Raw genomic sequence first — 16,477 nt, forward strand, 5'->3', positions numbered from 1 at the left:
TTAAACAAGATAGAAACAACATGAAATTAGGCAGCCCTTCTATTGGATTAGCGGCCGCAACATTAAATTAAGTATACAAAGTCCAATAAAATAATTTTACAAACTTCTCTGTAGTTCGTGTTTGATCTTCAAAATAGCGGTTGTCCTTCTCTCTCCACACACACTATACAATGCATCATAGAATAAGATCTCGCAAACAAACTTGCTATTTTTATCTCGAAGCTTTTTCGTCCATGCCTGCACCATGTCCACTATACGCCTTGGCTACACCAAATTTATGTGTTGAGAAGCCAGAATATCGTTCCACGGCCAACAAACACCATCATAATGAATGAACAAGTGGTCATAACATAACATCCTTTTCTTCAAAGGTTATCCACCGTTAAAACCTGCCCCTTCACAACCGTCCACAGTAAAAATGCCACCTATGGAGGTACTTTGCATTGTCATATCCTTTTCCAAGGGAATGAACTCCCGCAGGTTCCAGTAAGGATCTAAAATAAGTGCGAACCAAGGATATACCATCGTGCCACCCTCTACCTGCTGCAATTATCCTCTCCTGCCTGGATGGGCACCTCATGCAAGGAGATAAAAAACGAAGCATAATCATCCAATTCCCAATTCCGTAAACCCCTCCCAAAAACGATGTTCCAGCTAGGACTACCATTAGGTATAGCTAATACCTCATTCACCATAATAGGAGGACCCAAAGCAGTGCAATGCAAAGAAGGAAGTCTCACCTTTAGTGGTTGATCTCCACACCAACAATCATTCCAAAATCTGACATTCTTACCATTCCCCCCAATGAAAGTCAATCTATCTCGAACATCGCTCCATCCTTTTCTAATATACCTTCACAAACTCACCCCATAAAAGCCACAACCCTCAACCGAACACCAACCCCATCCATAACACTATACTTCACCCCTATGATTTCTCTCCAAAAACTCTCCCTCTCCACTGCAAATCTCCATAGCCACTTGCCCAACGCCGCCTTGTTAAACAAGGCCCTCAATCCAAGACCCCCACTGTAATAGGGGAACAAACATCGCCCCAATTAACCAAATGAAATTTCCTCTCCTCCCCCAACCCTGCCCAAAGTAACTCCACTTGTCGATCATTAACAATGAAATCATTCATGAATTTTAACCTTCCAGTTAAGCAAGTTCCTAAATATCTTGTCTTAAGTTGGCATTGCAAATGACTTGTCCACAAATTTGTAATCCTCCTCAAGATTTCATTGCAGAGTACAAACTTGATGTAAATAGATTACTTGCCTTATCTCTGCAAAAATACAATATTTTCTAAGCATGTGTTTCACCATTTCCACCTAAATGCCAAGCATTAAGAGTAAATATAAACTACAGTCGTCCCTCAAAGCTTGATTTTCCTGTTCGATAGAAGAAGCATTATAAAAATTGCACTTTCAAATAAGAAAACTTTTAATAGCGAGCTACTTCATGTCTAGTAGTCATAAATTCTGATGCAGAGCATATCCTGACACTCTTCTTTTTGTAAGTATCACATGTGAATTCACGTAGTAAGCATATTGTACCACATATTGTTCGTCAATTTTTCCTTTTCCATGCGCTTAAAATTTTCATTCACAAATGTAGATTATTAGAGAGGACTGCATTTTATTTTTCTAATTCTGAAAAGAAATAAACTGAGATACTTATAGGAAAACCGTGACAATAAGCTGTCACAGGATCTCCTTAATTAGCAACTAAATCAGGGATCTAAACGGTAAGAACAGATGGAGAAAATCAGGATATACTTGTATCTTTTATTTAAAAGAGAGAGAGAGAAAAAAAAAGTGAGAGAGAGAGCATAAAATCAGTAACTGGTTCCTTTCCGTAATTCCACAGTTTTTACTATTTGTTCATATTCTGACCTTTGCTACTGAAACTTCAAAAAAGAGGAGAGGATCCTATTTGAGGACACCAAATTGTTTGACAAGTCTTGTTCTTTCAAAACTGACCACACTGCCAATAAAGTTCCTTGAACATCTAGCCACTTGGACAACAAGTTTTGAATGCAAATGAAGATGACCCTTTGGTCAAATAATGGCATACGATGCAATATGTCGTGTTTATATACATTTGAAACCACACGGTTGTGTAAGTCGTAGAAATATTACTCTGTTTTGTCAGTACGACGCCATCAGTATTTACATTTAACAGGTCCGTGCATGATAGTCCGTGCTCCTCGAGGACCTGAAATGAATATTTATACATTAAAATTAGTCCTACAAGTCTATACACCATTGCCTAGCTTTTAAGCTTCGCCGAACATGTATGATAACTGATTTGCTAACAAATATTTCAGAACCAAACTAAATTAGATGAGGTGATCAACAAGACACCCACAACCAAAAGCCCATTTTTTACCTTATGCAATTCGTTTAAGTTGCTTCGAGCTATCACAATTCTCCGGTCTTCTTCAATCTGTTTATTGAATGTCCTCAGAAGATCTTCTTCCTGCTAACAGCAAGTATCATCACGGGATCACGTGATTCTACCATTCGATGTTATGTGCTCATACTAACTAACAATTTTATTAGACGACATCCTCATCGAAAACCTTAAGCCATTGGAGAAGGAAAAAGTTTATTTATTTAAATTTATGCCTCCGTTTGGCAAAAATTAAAAATCATTTACAAATTTATTTTCAACCACTCATTCCAATGACCCATAAGTACTATTCACTTACCCACCACTCATTTATATCTATTTATAAATTATACCATTTATAAATTCTTCCCAAAAAGAGGCCATATCTTCAACAGCTTGAATTTGCAATTTCGTGTTCTGTGCCTGTGTATGTACACTTGATTAATATTTCTCTAGTTGAGGGTGCCAGCTTTCCCTCTGCAACTATTAAATTTCTGAATTCCTTAGATAATGAAAGTGATATTTATAACAAGAAAGAATACCTTCAGCAAATAAGAGAAAATGAAATGATAATCACTCTAAGTGCTATATAACAGCAAAGCGTACCATAAAATCCTTTAATTACTTATCTATGGTGTTAATTAAAAAAAATTACCTTTAGGGGGTGTAATTACCTTCGGGGGGTGTATACTAATGACATTACTGAATAGCTTATATATATCATCATCTTCAGATTGCTTGGTGGTTTTGAATCCCTCTGTAAGCTGCTTTAAAGGAAGAGGCTGAAAATTAAGAAGCATCTGAATATCATATCATATATTATCCTATTTTGTAACAGAGCAAGACATTTAACGCAAATAAGTTATCTAGAACCCGTTTTCAAATGCAGGAAGGTATATTTTAATAGCAGAGTTAAAAGCAATCCGAGCAGGGATATCCAGAGTTAAGGAAAATTCACCGAAAAACAGAAGGTCGTGATAAGAAAGACTGCTAGATCAGATGACTTCTTTTCTACCCCTATATGGAAGACATCATTTAACTTGAAAATAATCATATTTTTCAGACACAGCCCAGAGGTGGACCAGGACAAGTTATCGGGTTCACTGAAAAAGGGGGTAGTTGCCGGATCTTTAATTTAAATAAATATATTTTTCAAATAGTATGTTAATGTGCACCCCAAATTAGATGTGTGTTGCCTAGATAAAATACTAACTGAAAAACAAATAATATATTTTTTGGGCAAATCAAATCAAGGTATACTATAAATTTATTTCATATGTCGCTTCCTTAATTTTATAATAGTCATAATTTTGCTGTCATAACTTTGCTATGGATTCTATGACATATATTTTAATATATTGATTAAAGGTTCTCTTCAAATGGTTTGCTAGCGGACAGGTTGGCACATTGAACCAGTTCAGGTTCAATCCATAGCCGCCCGGTTGTTGACCAGTTCCGTGGCTACACGGTCCAATATAGCAACCCGGATGGTTCACCAGTTACCGGGCCAAATCAGCCTGTCAGATTTTCATAACTATGGAAATAATCCATCTAACTGGAAGTACTACAGGTTGGGATGTCCTGAATTGGAGAACATTCACAGCTAAAGAAGAGGTTTATGGTGATGAAACTTTGCGTTTTTTTACAGCTAGTGCCTAGTAGTCCATTCTCCTGTATAAAGGTTGTCTCCTAGCATATGTAAAAATAAATTGTCAGGCTCTCTACACAATTTAATCTAATAAATAAGTTACCACACTGAAAACAATCAACTTTTCGCATTTAGGGGGAAAAAAACAATAATATTGAATCCCAAATTTAAAATTTTTAAATAATTTACAAACTATGTAAGCAACCCCTAAGCGTGAAAAAATTTCCTGCCATATTACCAATCACAAGGTTAATCTTTCCAAATATTTTGACTTATAGTCTTACTTGGATTTTACAAATCACACACTAAAATTGTTTTGACTCGGTCATTTGCATGGAGGTACTTTTTAGACTTTCTGCAAATTGTAAAAATCGAGAAGAAGGAGATCTGCCATCTCGTACCAGTTACCACCTGCTTATATGTTAAGCCAGGGCTATAATACAAGCATAAACATTTTAGAATGTATGCAACTTCCATTATAGTAGCATCAACACAATAAAACATTCTTCTATTCACAAGATATGATGAAGGAAAGATGATCACACAATTAAAACAAATAATATATATAGTTAAGTCTAAAACCGAAAGTCCAAAAAGTATCAATAAGCATCTAACAGCTTCGGAGATTATAAAAATTACCAATTTAGCAAGACGGCCAAAATTCGGAAGTATCATAGTCTGTTGGCAACAGAAGGGAAAAAATGTTATACACAAATACTGAAGCATCATACACGGCTGAGGGAAGAGCAGACATGTTAAAATATATATATATATATATAATAAATTTATTAGACTTACAAATTTCTCCTTTTCTTTTGACCCAGTTTCTGCTTTGTTTTCTCCACTTATTAAAACAACAGGTCCTGATAATTGGTCAAACATCTCTTTGACCTTGCTGATAAACTCTTTACGATCCGATTTTGCAATAGCCCTTGAAACCCATAAATAAAAATCCGGAAAGTATACAATCAGTGGTTGTTGAGACTGCAAGACCTGCACTTATCATGGCAAAAACGGTAAGGAAACTAAAGTCATTATGAAGTGTTGCAAAAACATAATTATGTTATTTATCCATTAAAGACGGTACCTCAAAGAGTGCTTCCATAGCAACATAGCAGTCGTGAGTTTGAGCATCAACATCATGTTCAATGTTCTTAACTGCATAGAGAAGTAACTAGTCAGCTTGATAATACTTAAAAAAGCACAGAAAACATAAATGTAACATACAAGATCGGGTAAATAAACATCAGATGGCTGTGCATCATTGAAAAGCTTGATTATATGAATAACATAAGAAGTCTATGTAGTCTCTCTGCCAAGGATCCAAAATAGGCACCAAAAAAATGCAACCCATGAACAAGAGTTTTTTGAAAGGTACAACCCATGAACAAGACTTGCAAAAGGAGATTCCACAAGAACCTGCAAATTAGGCAGTTTGGTTCACTATAATTACAAAAAAGGGGGTGTGAGAAGTGACTTTCGAAGTTTAATAGAAAGGACCACAAATTCACCTCAAAAACAAAAATTGCCGAAGTCAGATGCAACATATCCAGAATAAATCATTTTTGTTGTTCAACTTTAAACCAGAGATTCTATTGTTCTTCAGATCATTCCGTCAAAACCAAAAAAATAAAAGGAATCAACATTACAATTATCACAACAAAACAAATTTTATATATGCCTGTTTCTGCGCTGCAACACCAATTTATTTTTGAACTATTGCAATAAACATATTTTTTAATCCCCGTTCCACTGCATGACTTTATTGATTTTTTTTTTCCTACAAGTTTCGTCCAGAATCAAAATAACTCAGTGTAGTGGCATCCCATCTTAAAAGATGACTGTATTGTACTGAGATGGGGCATGCAAGAACACAAAAGGCATAACATTAATATGAAATACTCTGAATGAACTCAATTCATATTCAACATATATTTCAATCTTTCAAGAGGAGAATATGTACCGCTAATCCAGTAAATTGATGATCTGACAGCAGGGTCTAACATTCTATCTTCCTTTGATGCCTTTCCAGTGAGATCAAAAATTACGGCTACTTGGTCACCATTCACTTCAAATACCTCTCCTCGTTGACCACAGGACAAAGTCCTACAAAGATATAGTATTAATAAAGATTCTGGTTTCATAATCTAGATGAAATGATTGCTATGTTGAAAGTTCTGAAATATAGGGGAATAAAAGAGAACGTTAAAACTACAAGAAAGTTAAATTCACATCACCTCACCAATATAAATCCAATATGACATGCTAAAGAGTATATAGTTTAAATTTAGACCATGTACAAGCATACAAATGCAAACTAATCTACCTGTATACACATGAAAGCAAACAGGCCTGCACTTGCATGCACAAACAATTCACTGTTCACCTACATGGATGAATATCGAATGTACCAAATATCTAAATTAATGGCAAACAACTCCAAGAACCAAATATCAAATTCCAGGTCATTGAAACATATTTTGATAGCAATTACGAAATTGAAGTTAAGCCAAAAATGATTTAAAAAATTCGTATAGCAAATCAGCACCGGTTTGGCAAAAGGAGGAAGAAATCTTAAGTGAAATTCCTGTGCATCCACGTCCCCTTGCAAGAAGAGCAAGTTCTGTTTGGCGAACAGAGTAGCAGTTGGTGGTAGTAATCACTAGGTCAAGGAAGGAGAGAGAATATGCAAAGATTATGCATGAACAATAGAAGTAGAGGTCATTTCATACATCCAGAGAACAGGAATTTCATTTAGATCACGTGATCACACTGTAATTGAGGCAAATGTCAAGAGAGGTTGATGTATTAACCTAGACAAATATGTAGTGGTATACACCTAAGTATGTGTGAAGAAGGTAAAGAAATGACAAAAAATCAAAAGAACAATTACAATGATTTTACTATTTGAAGGGGAAGCTATTATTGTTTATTTGAAAGGTTTACGAATAGAATATATAATGATATAGGCATGTCCACAAAATTAAATCTCCAAAAATATTAAAGCCCGGTCTCAAAACTGATGTCGTTCTATTTTGCCAACATTATAATGGTGAAAGCAATTCCTGCAGGCTTCATTTTGAAAATCCTAAAGAATGAAATGTCCTTCTTTAGACCATGGAATTATCCTTGTTACACGAGGAACATGCACTAGACGAAACTTCGCTTCACTTACCTAAGTCTTAATTATGCTCCTAAAAACACATATATGAAAACAAATTATAGCACAAGAAAATAAGAGTTCAAAGAACTTTTACATTTCAATGGAGCCTTCATGATCACGGGTTTTTGATTCACCACATTTAAATATCTAAAATATCAAAGGTGAATGTATTACTGCCTTTGTAGCTCATTATTAAAAGAAAATTATGATCATAATTGTGTTCGTAACGCAAAAGTGAGTGGATTCAGTTACGAGAAAAATGTTGGTGAAATAGTTCCAATTGCCATAATCCGAAGACATGGGATAGAAATGAGAAGGATAGAAGGTGATGGTGCAGACTATAAATTCAAAACAAGGTAAACACCGTGATGGAGAGATTGCATTGGAGACTTGCCAACAATATGCACCCATTGTAGACAAAAACATGAAGTGAATATACAAAACATTTTTATTGTAATACTTATTAGTTCCAAGTTTAGAAACTTTACATTTTTTTAAAGAATCAAAATATACATGAAAGAAGTATTATGAAATAATAATAGACAATTAACTTAGCCCCTATTTGGTATAGCAATAAATCATAAGTATATTAGATTATGATAAAAAGTTGATGAAACGTTTGGATCAAAAATTCATAAAAGTTGGGGATATCATGAAATGTGTAGTTGAAAATGAGTTTGAGGAAAAATAAGTTTTAAAGAATGGGGACTAAACAAGGGCTAATTATCCAGTGTTATTAAAATTCCTCACCACATCCCCACCCCCCACCCCACATCACATTGGTTGCTTAAAGAAGCTATCTAATAAGCAAACCGAGTAAAGAAAATATCCGTGCATAGAATCAAGCTACTAGGCAGTCAATAATTTCTTATCAGAAGTATTAGAGAACCTAGATACTTTTGGAGGACAAATATGCGTTCAGTGACTAACATTCCAAACACTTAAAAAGGAGCAACAGTTTTTCTACATACATCTAGACAACTTACCAACCCACCTGCCACGGATAACAGTATAAGCATTTGTTGGTCCGTCAGGTGTTGGTATCTTCCCCAATACAATCCTGTGATGAATTGATATGTCAATTATCAGGTGCACACAAATCAAAGTTCACGACGGATGTGTTTATTCTGAAGGTCTTTCAGCATATACAAGGCCCTCCCCCCAAACCCAATTAAAGGGAAATAACAATGAGGGAGAGAATCAAGATTGGCTGTCGTTCAATTTTTCCACGTTAAGGAGCTAAGAATCTACACAATTCCTCATTTTAAAAGGAAGAAACAACAAAAGGAGTGATACTACAACATAAGCCATCTATCAGATGCCCAGTACGACTAAAAAGAAGTAAAACGAAAATGGACAAGCCATTTTAATGCTGGAAAATGCATTCAAGGGAATTAGCATTAAAAATATTTAATGAGAATCCCACGCACTTACACTATAGTAAGTGCCTACAAGTCTTTTTTCCATTCTGGCTGTGCAGAAATAGCACATCGGCATGGAAAAAATATCATTTAATAGGATTTTAATTGTAGAGTTAATGAAACAATTTAGAATGGCTAAGCTTCAAACCAAAAATAAAATAAAATAAAATAATTCAGCATGTTTCTGTTCTCCAGCTTCCTTAAAAAGGAAACAAGGAAAAACTTTCCTCTGTACATTATGTATAGCCTATCATCTGAACCAAAATAACTGCTCTATGGGGAAATGCAGCTATCCAAGTAGCTTTTGCAGAAATGAAGAGTCAGGTAACTTCCTACTAATTGAGAATTCCAACCATTCAAAAAGAGGACAGACAGAATCAATTTGAATTTCCCTCAAGAAAAGTGGATACTGGAGAACAACTATGCAAAAGATGCATTCCTAGTCCAATAGTCTTCCCAAAGCCGGATCTTATCCCCCATAACATATCCCAATTTGTGAACCAGATAAATAAGGAATGTCCCTAAGATAAAAACTTCTTGGGGGGTTTTTAAACGAACCTCTTATGTTCTTTTTGCAGTTGGTCGATTCGGAGTCCCCAATCAACTTCTAAAAACCATGTCCTAAGCAACCAAGTGATAGTGATGCTATCTCATCTACTATCCCACAAAATTCTGTAGTTAGTTTTCTAATCCAACCACTAACTTGGCCACCCACCTTTTGATACTTCTTAAGAATGTAAGCAAGCATCTTCATCTTGGACCAATAGGATTTCTCCTCAAACCAGCAATTAATTACGTTTACTAGAGAGTTTAAGAAGGTGTTGACCATAAAATGCTTAATGGTTTCTCGAAGGAAGAAATGGTTACTGCAAATATTGCTACAGGAGGTCACAGTTTCCTCCCAGATTATGTGTGCTGGGGCAAAAAAATGCTAATTTATCGCACAAAATTAACTACTTCCAGACAGCACATAAAAAAGTCAATTCTTACAAAAAGAACCAATCATTAAGCAACATGAAAATGACAAACAAAGGCAACACCTCAGCAGTCATAGAAGAGATTTGCATGGAGTAAAACTTCTTTGACATATAATTTAAGCCATGTAACAGAAATTAGGTCAAATGATTAGACAGAAACACTCGTAGGTTGCAGTATTGAGCATAAAACAAAATTTCATTCGGTCAATAACTGCAATTTATAAAGGAAAAAATATGCAACGCTACAAGAAAAAAGAATGTTTTAACTACAGGCACGTCAGACAGACTAAACTTTTTGGGTTTAAAGATTCGTAACATATTCCAAACAAAGAAAATAACCTTTTGTCAGCTTCAATGAGAACAGAAGGTCCAGTGTATTTCACTCGATCCCCTGACAATAGGACGAAAATGATTGAAAATTAAAGATCATAGCCATTCAAAAGTGAAGCAAATAATTATTGTTCAGAATGACATTTTGATAACTATCAGTTTGCATGAAGTTCATGTTTTGTTTGTGGATATATGAGTTTCATTTTCCAAAACACAGTTGAGAAAGTGGGAAAATGGGATTACTTTAAAATGATGGATAAACAATGGATGGAGAAAGCATTCTATGTCAGAATAAGCCCTTCTTTGGCTACCATCTTATAAATTATTTATAATAGGTCAAACCACGTTTTATCCACATATTTTGTAAGACCCACAAATGCTACAGAATTATCCACTTCTCATTTCAATCTATTTATAATTTAAACCGTTTATAAACAACTCCAAACATGCTTTAAGTTTGTCTCCCTAGAAGGAAAAGATAAATATAATTATATGCAGATCTCGTGTGAATTCAGTTACTCCATAAGAAAAATGAGAACAGGACAAATGCAAGCACCTTTTCTCTCATCTCAAATTTAAGCAAATTAGAAAAAGCCTGCCTAATATATTTCCATTTTCAATTTGTCGAGTTTCAGAAACCATAATATGAATGCAAGATTACATTCAAGAACAGTACATGAAATGTATACCAATCTTTAACGATCTGTTAGCTTTATCAGAAGGCTCAACAGTCTCTGACTTTGAAGATTCCGACGAACTATCAGATTCTCCCAAGACTCTCTGTCATAAGGAAAAAAAGAAATTAAGGCCATGTTTGAGCCGTATTCTTTCAAAAAAAAATTTAAACAGTAATTTGACATCATTTCAACAACACATTCTACAATAAAATAATAATACAGGCAAATCCAAAAATTTTCCTCATTTTTTAATCACACATTCTCCATCAATCTCCTATTCCAAAATACATTCTTTCAAAATAATGTGGCTCAAACACGTACTAAATATAATTAATCACATGTGTCAATTCCATCTTATTATAGCACCTTCTACGCCATCAAAAAGGGGTCCTTGGAGAAAACTCAGTCGCCTAAAGCTGCAACTACCACGGGAGGACAAATGAATTCTACTTCATGCTTTATGTAGGCCAACAAAGATGGCATATTGTGCATATGTGAAGCTTAAAAGTCAACGGATGTATGATTGAAGGGTTGCGGGCTAGCTGAAGCATGGAAAATGTTTTGAATGCCTGTATGGCTCTTTTACTCTCCTAAAATACTAGGATCATCATTCTAAATTATGTCTCTTAATATGTTTAAAACTTCACGACAAAAAATGAAGTTTACAACAATCGTACCTTCTCAAAGTCTTCAAGTTTGTATGGAGCTAGCTTTTTGAAGGCTTCAGCCGAAGCTTGGACGTCAATTTCACTGTCACTGGCATCAGTTCTTGCCTCACTACTGCTGGTATGCTCTTCCCCGTTACTCGTATCATTTTCATCCTCAACTTCAGATTCAGATGTACCTACTTCACCTGATTCCGTGTTATCCTCATCTGCTTCATTTTCAGATGAATAATCTTCACTAAAGGCCTGAAAAATCATCCACAAATGCGAAAAATTAGAATTTTGACATAATAAATAAAATTGGAAAAGAAAAAAACTCTTTATTTTAACTTTGAGTACAGTTACTGGAACATAAAACAGTGGCAGACTAAGAAATTAGAGTTGAGGGAGTAGGATATATGGGGATTTGAGATGGTTGCCTATTACCCTATTACAGATTTTAGACCAAAACAATCTGAAAAAAAATATATATATATTTCTCAACATTTTTAAGAAGACAAAAGAGCTTTAACATCTCTTTTTTCCTTTGGAGTGGGGCAAAGGTTGTTACTTTTAGCTACTGAGCCATAGAGGGAAAGAGGAAGTCAAAGATTACATATGGTGTTAATATGCTGCTATCAAGCATCAGTAGTGGGACTTGTAAGTCCTGGGCAAGTGCTCTGACCAATCTCTCTCGATAAAGCTCGGTACCTATAAACCAATAATGGCTATATAATCAGCAGAATCAAATGGAAACTAATATGGTAACAGAATAATTGAGAACGTGGTAACAGGAAAATCTGGAAAGGGTGGTAAAAGTTGACCTGGAATGCTCTGAAGCAGAATCCTCCCACTCGAAGAGGTCAAGCGGCCGCCATAAGCTGCAGTAAACTTCTTGTGTTTCAAATTGGAGGCAGCACATTCCACCAAAAGGTTTTTTGCATGTTCACTGTGAGAATAATATCTTAGAATCCCAACAAGTAACTAAATATCGGAAGAGGGAAAAAAATAATAAAAAAATCAGCCATGGTGCTTACTGAATATGATAAGGAAATGTATCCCATGAGACCGTTAATTTCTCCCATGGGACGACCCTACGCAAAAACTCATTTTTAAACCTTTCTCTTCTAGTTAGAAAAGGGGATTCCTTCTTTTTATTTTCTATGGCATGCTTTTCATTTTTGAGCCATTCCGTTTGATCTTGCTCCCCTAGTCGAGTATGTGCATCATAATGCCTGATACTGTCTGTAATACTTTCCTTCTGAATCTTTCCCTTATCACAATCAGTCACATCTTTGGCAGGTGTGTGTTTGTCCTCACTTGTATTCCTTCCATCACCTTCAGAACCATAAAACCTTCGTCCACAACTTCTCCAACTAATATCTGCCCTCCGTTCCAATCTTGTGAAGCACCTATAACATGATGATAAGAAGGAATTTGACAAATATCTTCCAACCAAACTAGCTTGAGAACTATAATTCCTGGCTATTGGTATGCAGGTTGAACATTGTGCAGTGAAGTGATCTCGACAGTTAGAACAAATCAAATCTTTGCCACGTTGGACCACGTTGCTCCATCTTTGATTATTACAATTTATTCTCCTTGCATACATCGGATGTGCCACCTAAAAGATTGAGACCTGTTAGTGAGAGCAAAGTTCACCCAATTAGTGTATTCGATTATTTTTTTAACTTCGAATGTAGAATTCCTGGTGCTTCTTTCTTCTCTTACATAATCGATTCAGCAGCTCAATTTTTTATTCCATTCAATTTCCTAGTTTATCTAAGATAATTTTTTCAGATCAAAAAATTCAGATTACTGGTAAATTAACTTTAAAAAGATTCTAAACCAGATATAAAACAAAATGCAGTGCACAACTCTATCTTGAACATGAACAAAAATGTCATTAATAACATTGCAACTTCGTTACGCCCTTTAACTAATGGAACTTCAAGCACAAAAGTAGTCAACAAACACTTAAAGGGAAAAAATAAAAATCATCTCTTTGATTAAATCTGCAAGTATAAATGCCTTTAACTAATAAAATCACGGAGGCAATAAAAAATACAGATATAAAAACCCATATCTCCCAAAATGAAACAAAATCCAATTTAAATTACAAAATTTATTAATTCTTCGAACGCGAATAACAGCCAGCTCCATTTTCTTAATAATTAGCACATATCAAGTCAAATTTTCAGAATTGAACTAATCAAGAAGCTATTGATCTGATTTATTCAAATAAAAACATCCCAAAACGCAGACCTTTCCTTCTTTATTTTCGGGTACTTTTGACTTCAAAATTAGAAGTCTGATTATTTTACACGCACGTACGATTGATGAACGAGTTAAAAAGAAGAAAGGATAGGGAGTGCCCGTAAATGGGGGAGGTGCGAGAGAAGGTGATTGCGTGCTTTTCTTTTTTCGCTTATTGGAGGAAGAAAAAATGGAGAGAGATAGATTGATAAGGTCTGGTGGGTTGGAACTGTACCAGGAGTTTGACTTCGATGTATGCTAAGGTTGTCCAAGGCCCAATATCAAAGCCCATAAACAGTTACTCTCTGGGAATGCAAAATTTCCCATCTCGTCCCGAAAATAAAATAAATGGGAGTTTATAATAAGCTTCCGTTTGTTTCTTATTTTTGTAAGAATGAAAATGAAAAATATAGTCATTACGAGTCCCACACAAGAGATAAAAATTCGAATTTGGTGTTTAATGTGATGGATAATGATCATATTTTTTATTTTAATAAAGAAATAATGAGAATCAAACAGGGGCTAACTTTTGTTGTATTCTTGAAGTAATTGCCTAACTTTCAACTTCAATTAATAAAATATATTTATTTTAAGAATTAGTTGTACTAAAACTTTATAACCATTGGTCCAAGAGGTTGTTTGGTAGGATTTTTGATAATTGATTTTTTAACCATTAGAGAAAAAGTGAGTCCTATCTGTAAGAGAAATATTCAAGAATAATAGTTCAAATAGTAAAATAACGGTCAAAAAATTGATTTTAATTAGCTTTTAATCTATAACAAACAAGTACCCAATCATGGAAAAATATTTTACTCTTTTTCTTTTTCAATCGAGCTAACATAATGTCAAGATACTCGACTTAATACAGCAAATTATAATATTGCTCAACTTTTGAGTAAAAAACCAACAAAAATAGAATCACACGTGAATAAACTTAACCCTTTTATGCATATAGCATCATTAGAAAATATGTTCCTTGTGCCTTTTATTGTTTTACTAGTTTATGGCGCGTACAATGCCTGTGATGTATTTATAATTGTGTATTTGATAATGCTTACAATACATACCAAATTGTCCCAATATCACCCAAGTGCACCTTCAACCCCAATGAAAACCCTCACATTGCCTTCCAGACTCCCTTGGTTGCCTCACACTAGAATGGCACAAGTGAAAGTGACTCGAAAAATTGGATTGATAAGTGTAATTTTTACATGTATCTGGACCTTTAAGTAAAAAAAAAATTTAATAATTAGATGGTCTTTTTAATTTATTATTCATTTTTATGATTGCAGGACGAAATTCCAGAACTAGAGATACATGGGTGAAACTGGAACGAAATTGTAAAGAAGTCGAGGTTTTCAAGTGAGGATCAATAGTTGAGAAATGGAAGACGAGAAAGGAAAGAATATATTTTGAAGAGGCTGTGAAAAGTAGAATTGAAGGGTCAAATACTCGAATAATAAAGATGAAAAAAGGGGGGCATACACATATAGCATGATGTACAATTAGAGTGAAGTAACTGATATGGAAATTTTTGAAACGCGTATTATATGTCAATGAAAATCTTTTCGAATTTGAAGATCAACACTTTTCATGTATCTATATTTGGAGATTCCTATAAAAAGTTGTGGGCATTTCATCGGAGCTATTGGGAATCAAACAATGTAGTTCGCTCGAGTGGATATAACGCTGAAAATTCATCTCTCTGTCTGCTTAAGTGACGTATTCTCTGCTCAAGCCGGGCGAGGCCCTGAATTGTAAATTTTTAGGGGTTGAATGTGTAATTTCTACCAGATTCTGAAGGACAACTTTGTCCGTCTCTTGTACAATTTTTTCTAGGACAACGAGGGCACTGTAGATGGACTTAGTTTAGCCATTATGAGGGCCGGAACACTTCCAGAAGACATTTTAAAGGCTGAAACTCGGGGAAGAACAAGAATAGAAATAGAGGAAACCAAAATGTAATTGAAGCCAAAAGGAAGAATTAAGTTCGAAATCAGTCCGGGATTTCAATCAAGGGATGATCCTCATCACTAAACTTCTTCAACGTTATTATGTATATCTTAAACCCTTGTACGTCTTGTTTCTTACACGTTATGAGCTAAGTTAATTTATTTTGAACTAAACAATATAGCTTTAATTCAGTATACTTAATTTCAATGTTTGCTATTTGAAATTGCGTTACCCACTTATATGTTGCGGTTGGTATTCGCTTAATTATTTTCTTTTTTAATTGCTCATTAACTAATTATTTTGTCATTTGTGCAATTATCTAGAATTCGTTGTATATTTTAGACCGCATATCAAACACTTTAGTTCTTATAGGAGATCGATATATATTTCTGACCTTATGTAACCCTATTTGCGCTTTTCATAAAACATTAACACGATTAAATAAGTATTAGTCTATGTGGAGATATAGTATATTATTATACTTGATTAGAGCCAATTTGACTTTCGATAGAAGTAATTAGCTAATTTTGGAGAATCCGGATCAATCACCCAATACTAGGTAGCATATCAAAAAGCTTATTGAGAAATTAAATATTTGACAATTAAGTGAAGTCAACCATCCCAACATTTTTTAAACATATCGAGTCACCCAAATTTCATTTTACTTGTTTTTACTTTTGTTTTCATTTAAGTAGGTTAGTTAGCAAGATGAAATCAATTTTGTAATGTCCTGAATTCTAGCAATTCAACGAGTTACTAAAAATTAGTTCCCTGAGTTGAATGTCGAAATAAACAATTCAAGAGTGTTAAAGTTCAAAGTATTGAATAATGGAAGAACTTTAAATTTTGTTAATATAAACTTGAAAATTATGGGAAAATGATTTTAGAAATACTTTAAGAAAAATTCAGCAAGCTGATGTTGTTTTTCTTATTGCACAATGAGTTGTAAAAAAATATTTTAATGTAGCAAATGTCCGTCAAAAGTTATGAATTTTTTACAAAGAGCATAAACCCA

At 34.5% G+C, this 16,477-nt stretch overlaps 1 protein-coding gene across 1 annotated transcript in view; it reads right to left on the reverse strand.

Annotated features, from left to right (window-relative positions):
• Positions 1-13,756, reverse strand: part of LOC111368113 — a 29,664-nt gene extending 15,908 nt beyond the window's left edge. Inside the window, exons 1-15 of the mRNA XM_022989330.1 lie at positions 13,519-13,756; positions 12,291-12,877; positions 12,078-12,202; positions 11,870-11,964; positions 11,287-11,520; positions 10,622-10,712; positions 9,942-9,993; positions 8,199-8,264; positions 6,005-6,147; positions 5,129-5,199; positions 4,840-5,034; positions 4,681-4,719; positions 3,068-3,175; positions 2,391-2,480; positions 2,141-2,216 (exon numbers count right to left, since the gene is read on the reverse strand). Of these exons, the coding sequence (XP_022845098.1) occupies positions 2,141-2,216; positions 2,391-2,480; positions 3,068-3,175; positions 4,681-4,719; positions 4,840-5,034; positions 5,129-5,199; positions 6,005-6,147; positions 8,199-8,264; positions 9,942-9,993; positions 10,622-10,712; positions 11,287-11,520; positions 11,870-11,964; positions 12,078-12,202; positions 12,291-12,865 (1,960 nt within the window). The 5' untranslated portion in view covers positions 12,866-12,877; positions 13,519-13,756. The remainder of the gene's footprint in view (positions 1-2,140; positions 2,217-2,390; positions 2,481-3,067; positions 3,176-4,680; positions 4,720-4,839; positions 5,035-5,128; positions 5,200-6,004; positions 6,148-8,198; positions 8,265-9,941; positions 9,994-10,621; positions 10,713-11,286; positions 11,521-11,869; positions 11,965-12,077; positions 12,203-12,290; positions 12,878-13,518) is intronic.
• Positions 13,757-16,477: the final 2,721 nt, after the last annotated feature.

This window comes from Olea europaea, chromosome 18, assembly GCF_002742605.1.
Source record: "Olea europaea var. sylvestris chromosome 18, O_europaea_v1, whole genome shotgun sequence".
In the NCBI taxonomy this organism is placed as follows: Eukaryota; Viridiplantae; Streptophyta; class Magnoliopsida; order Lamiales; family Oleaceae; genus Olea; species Olea europaea.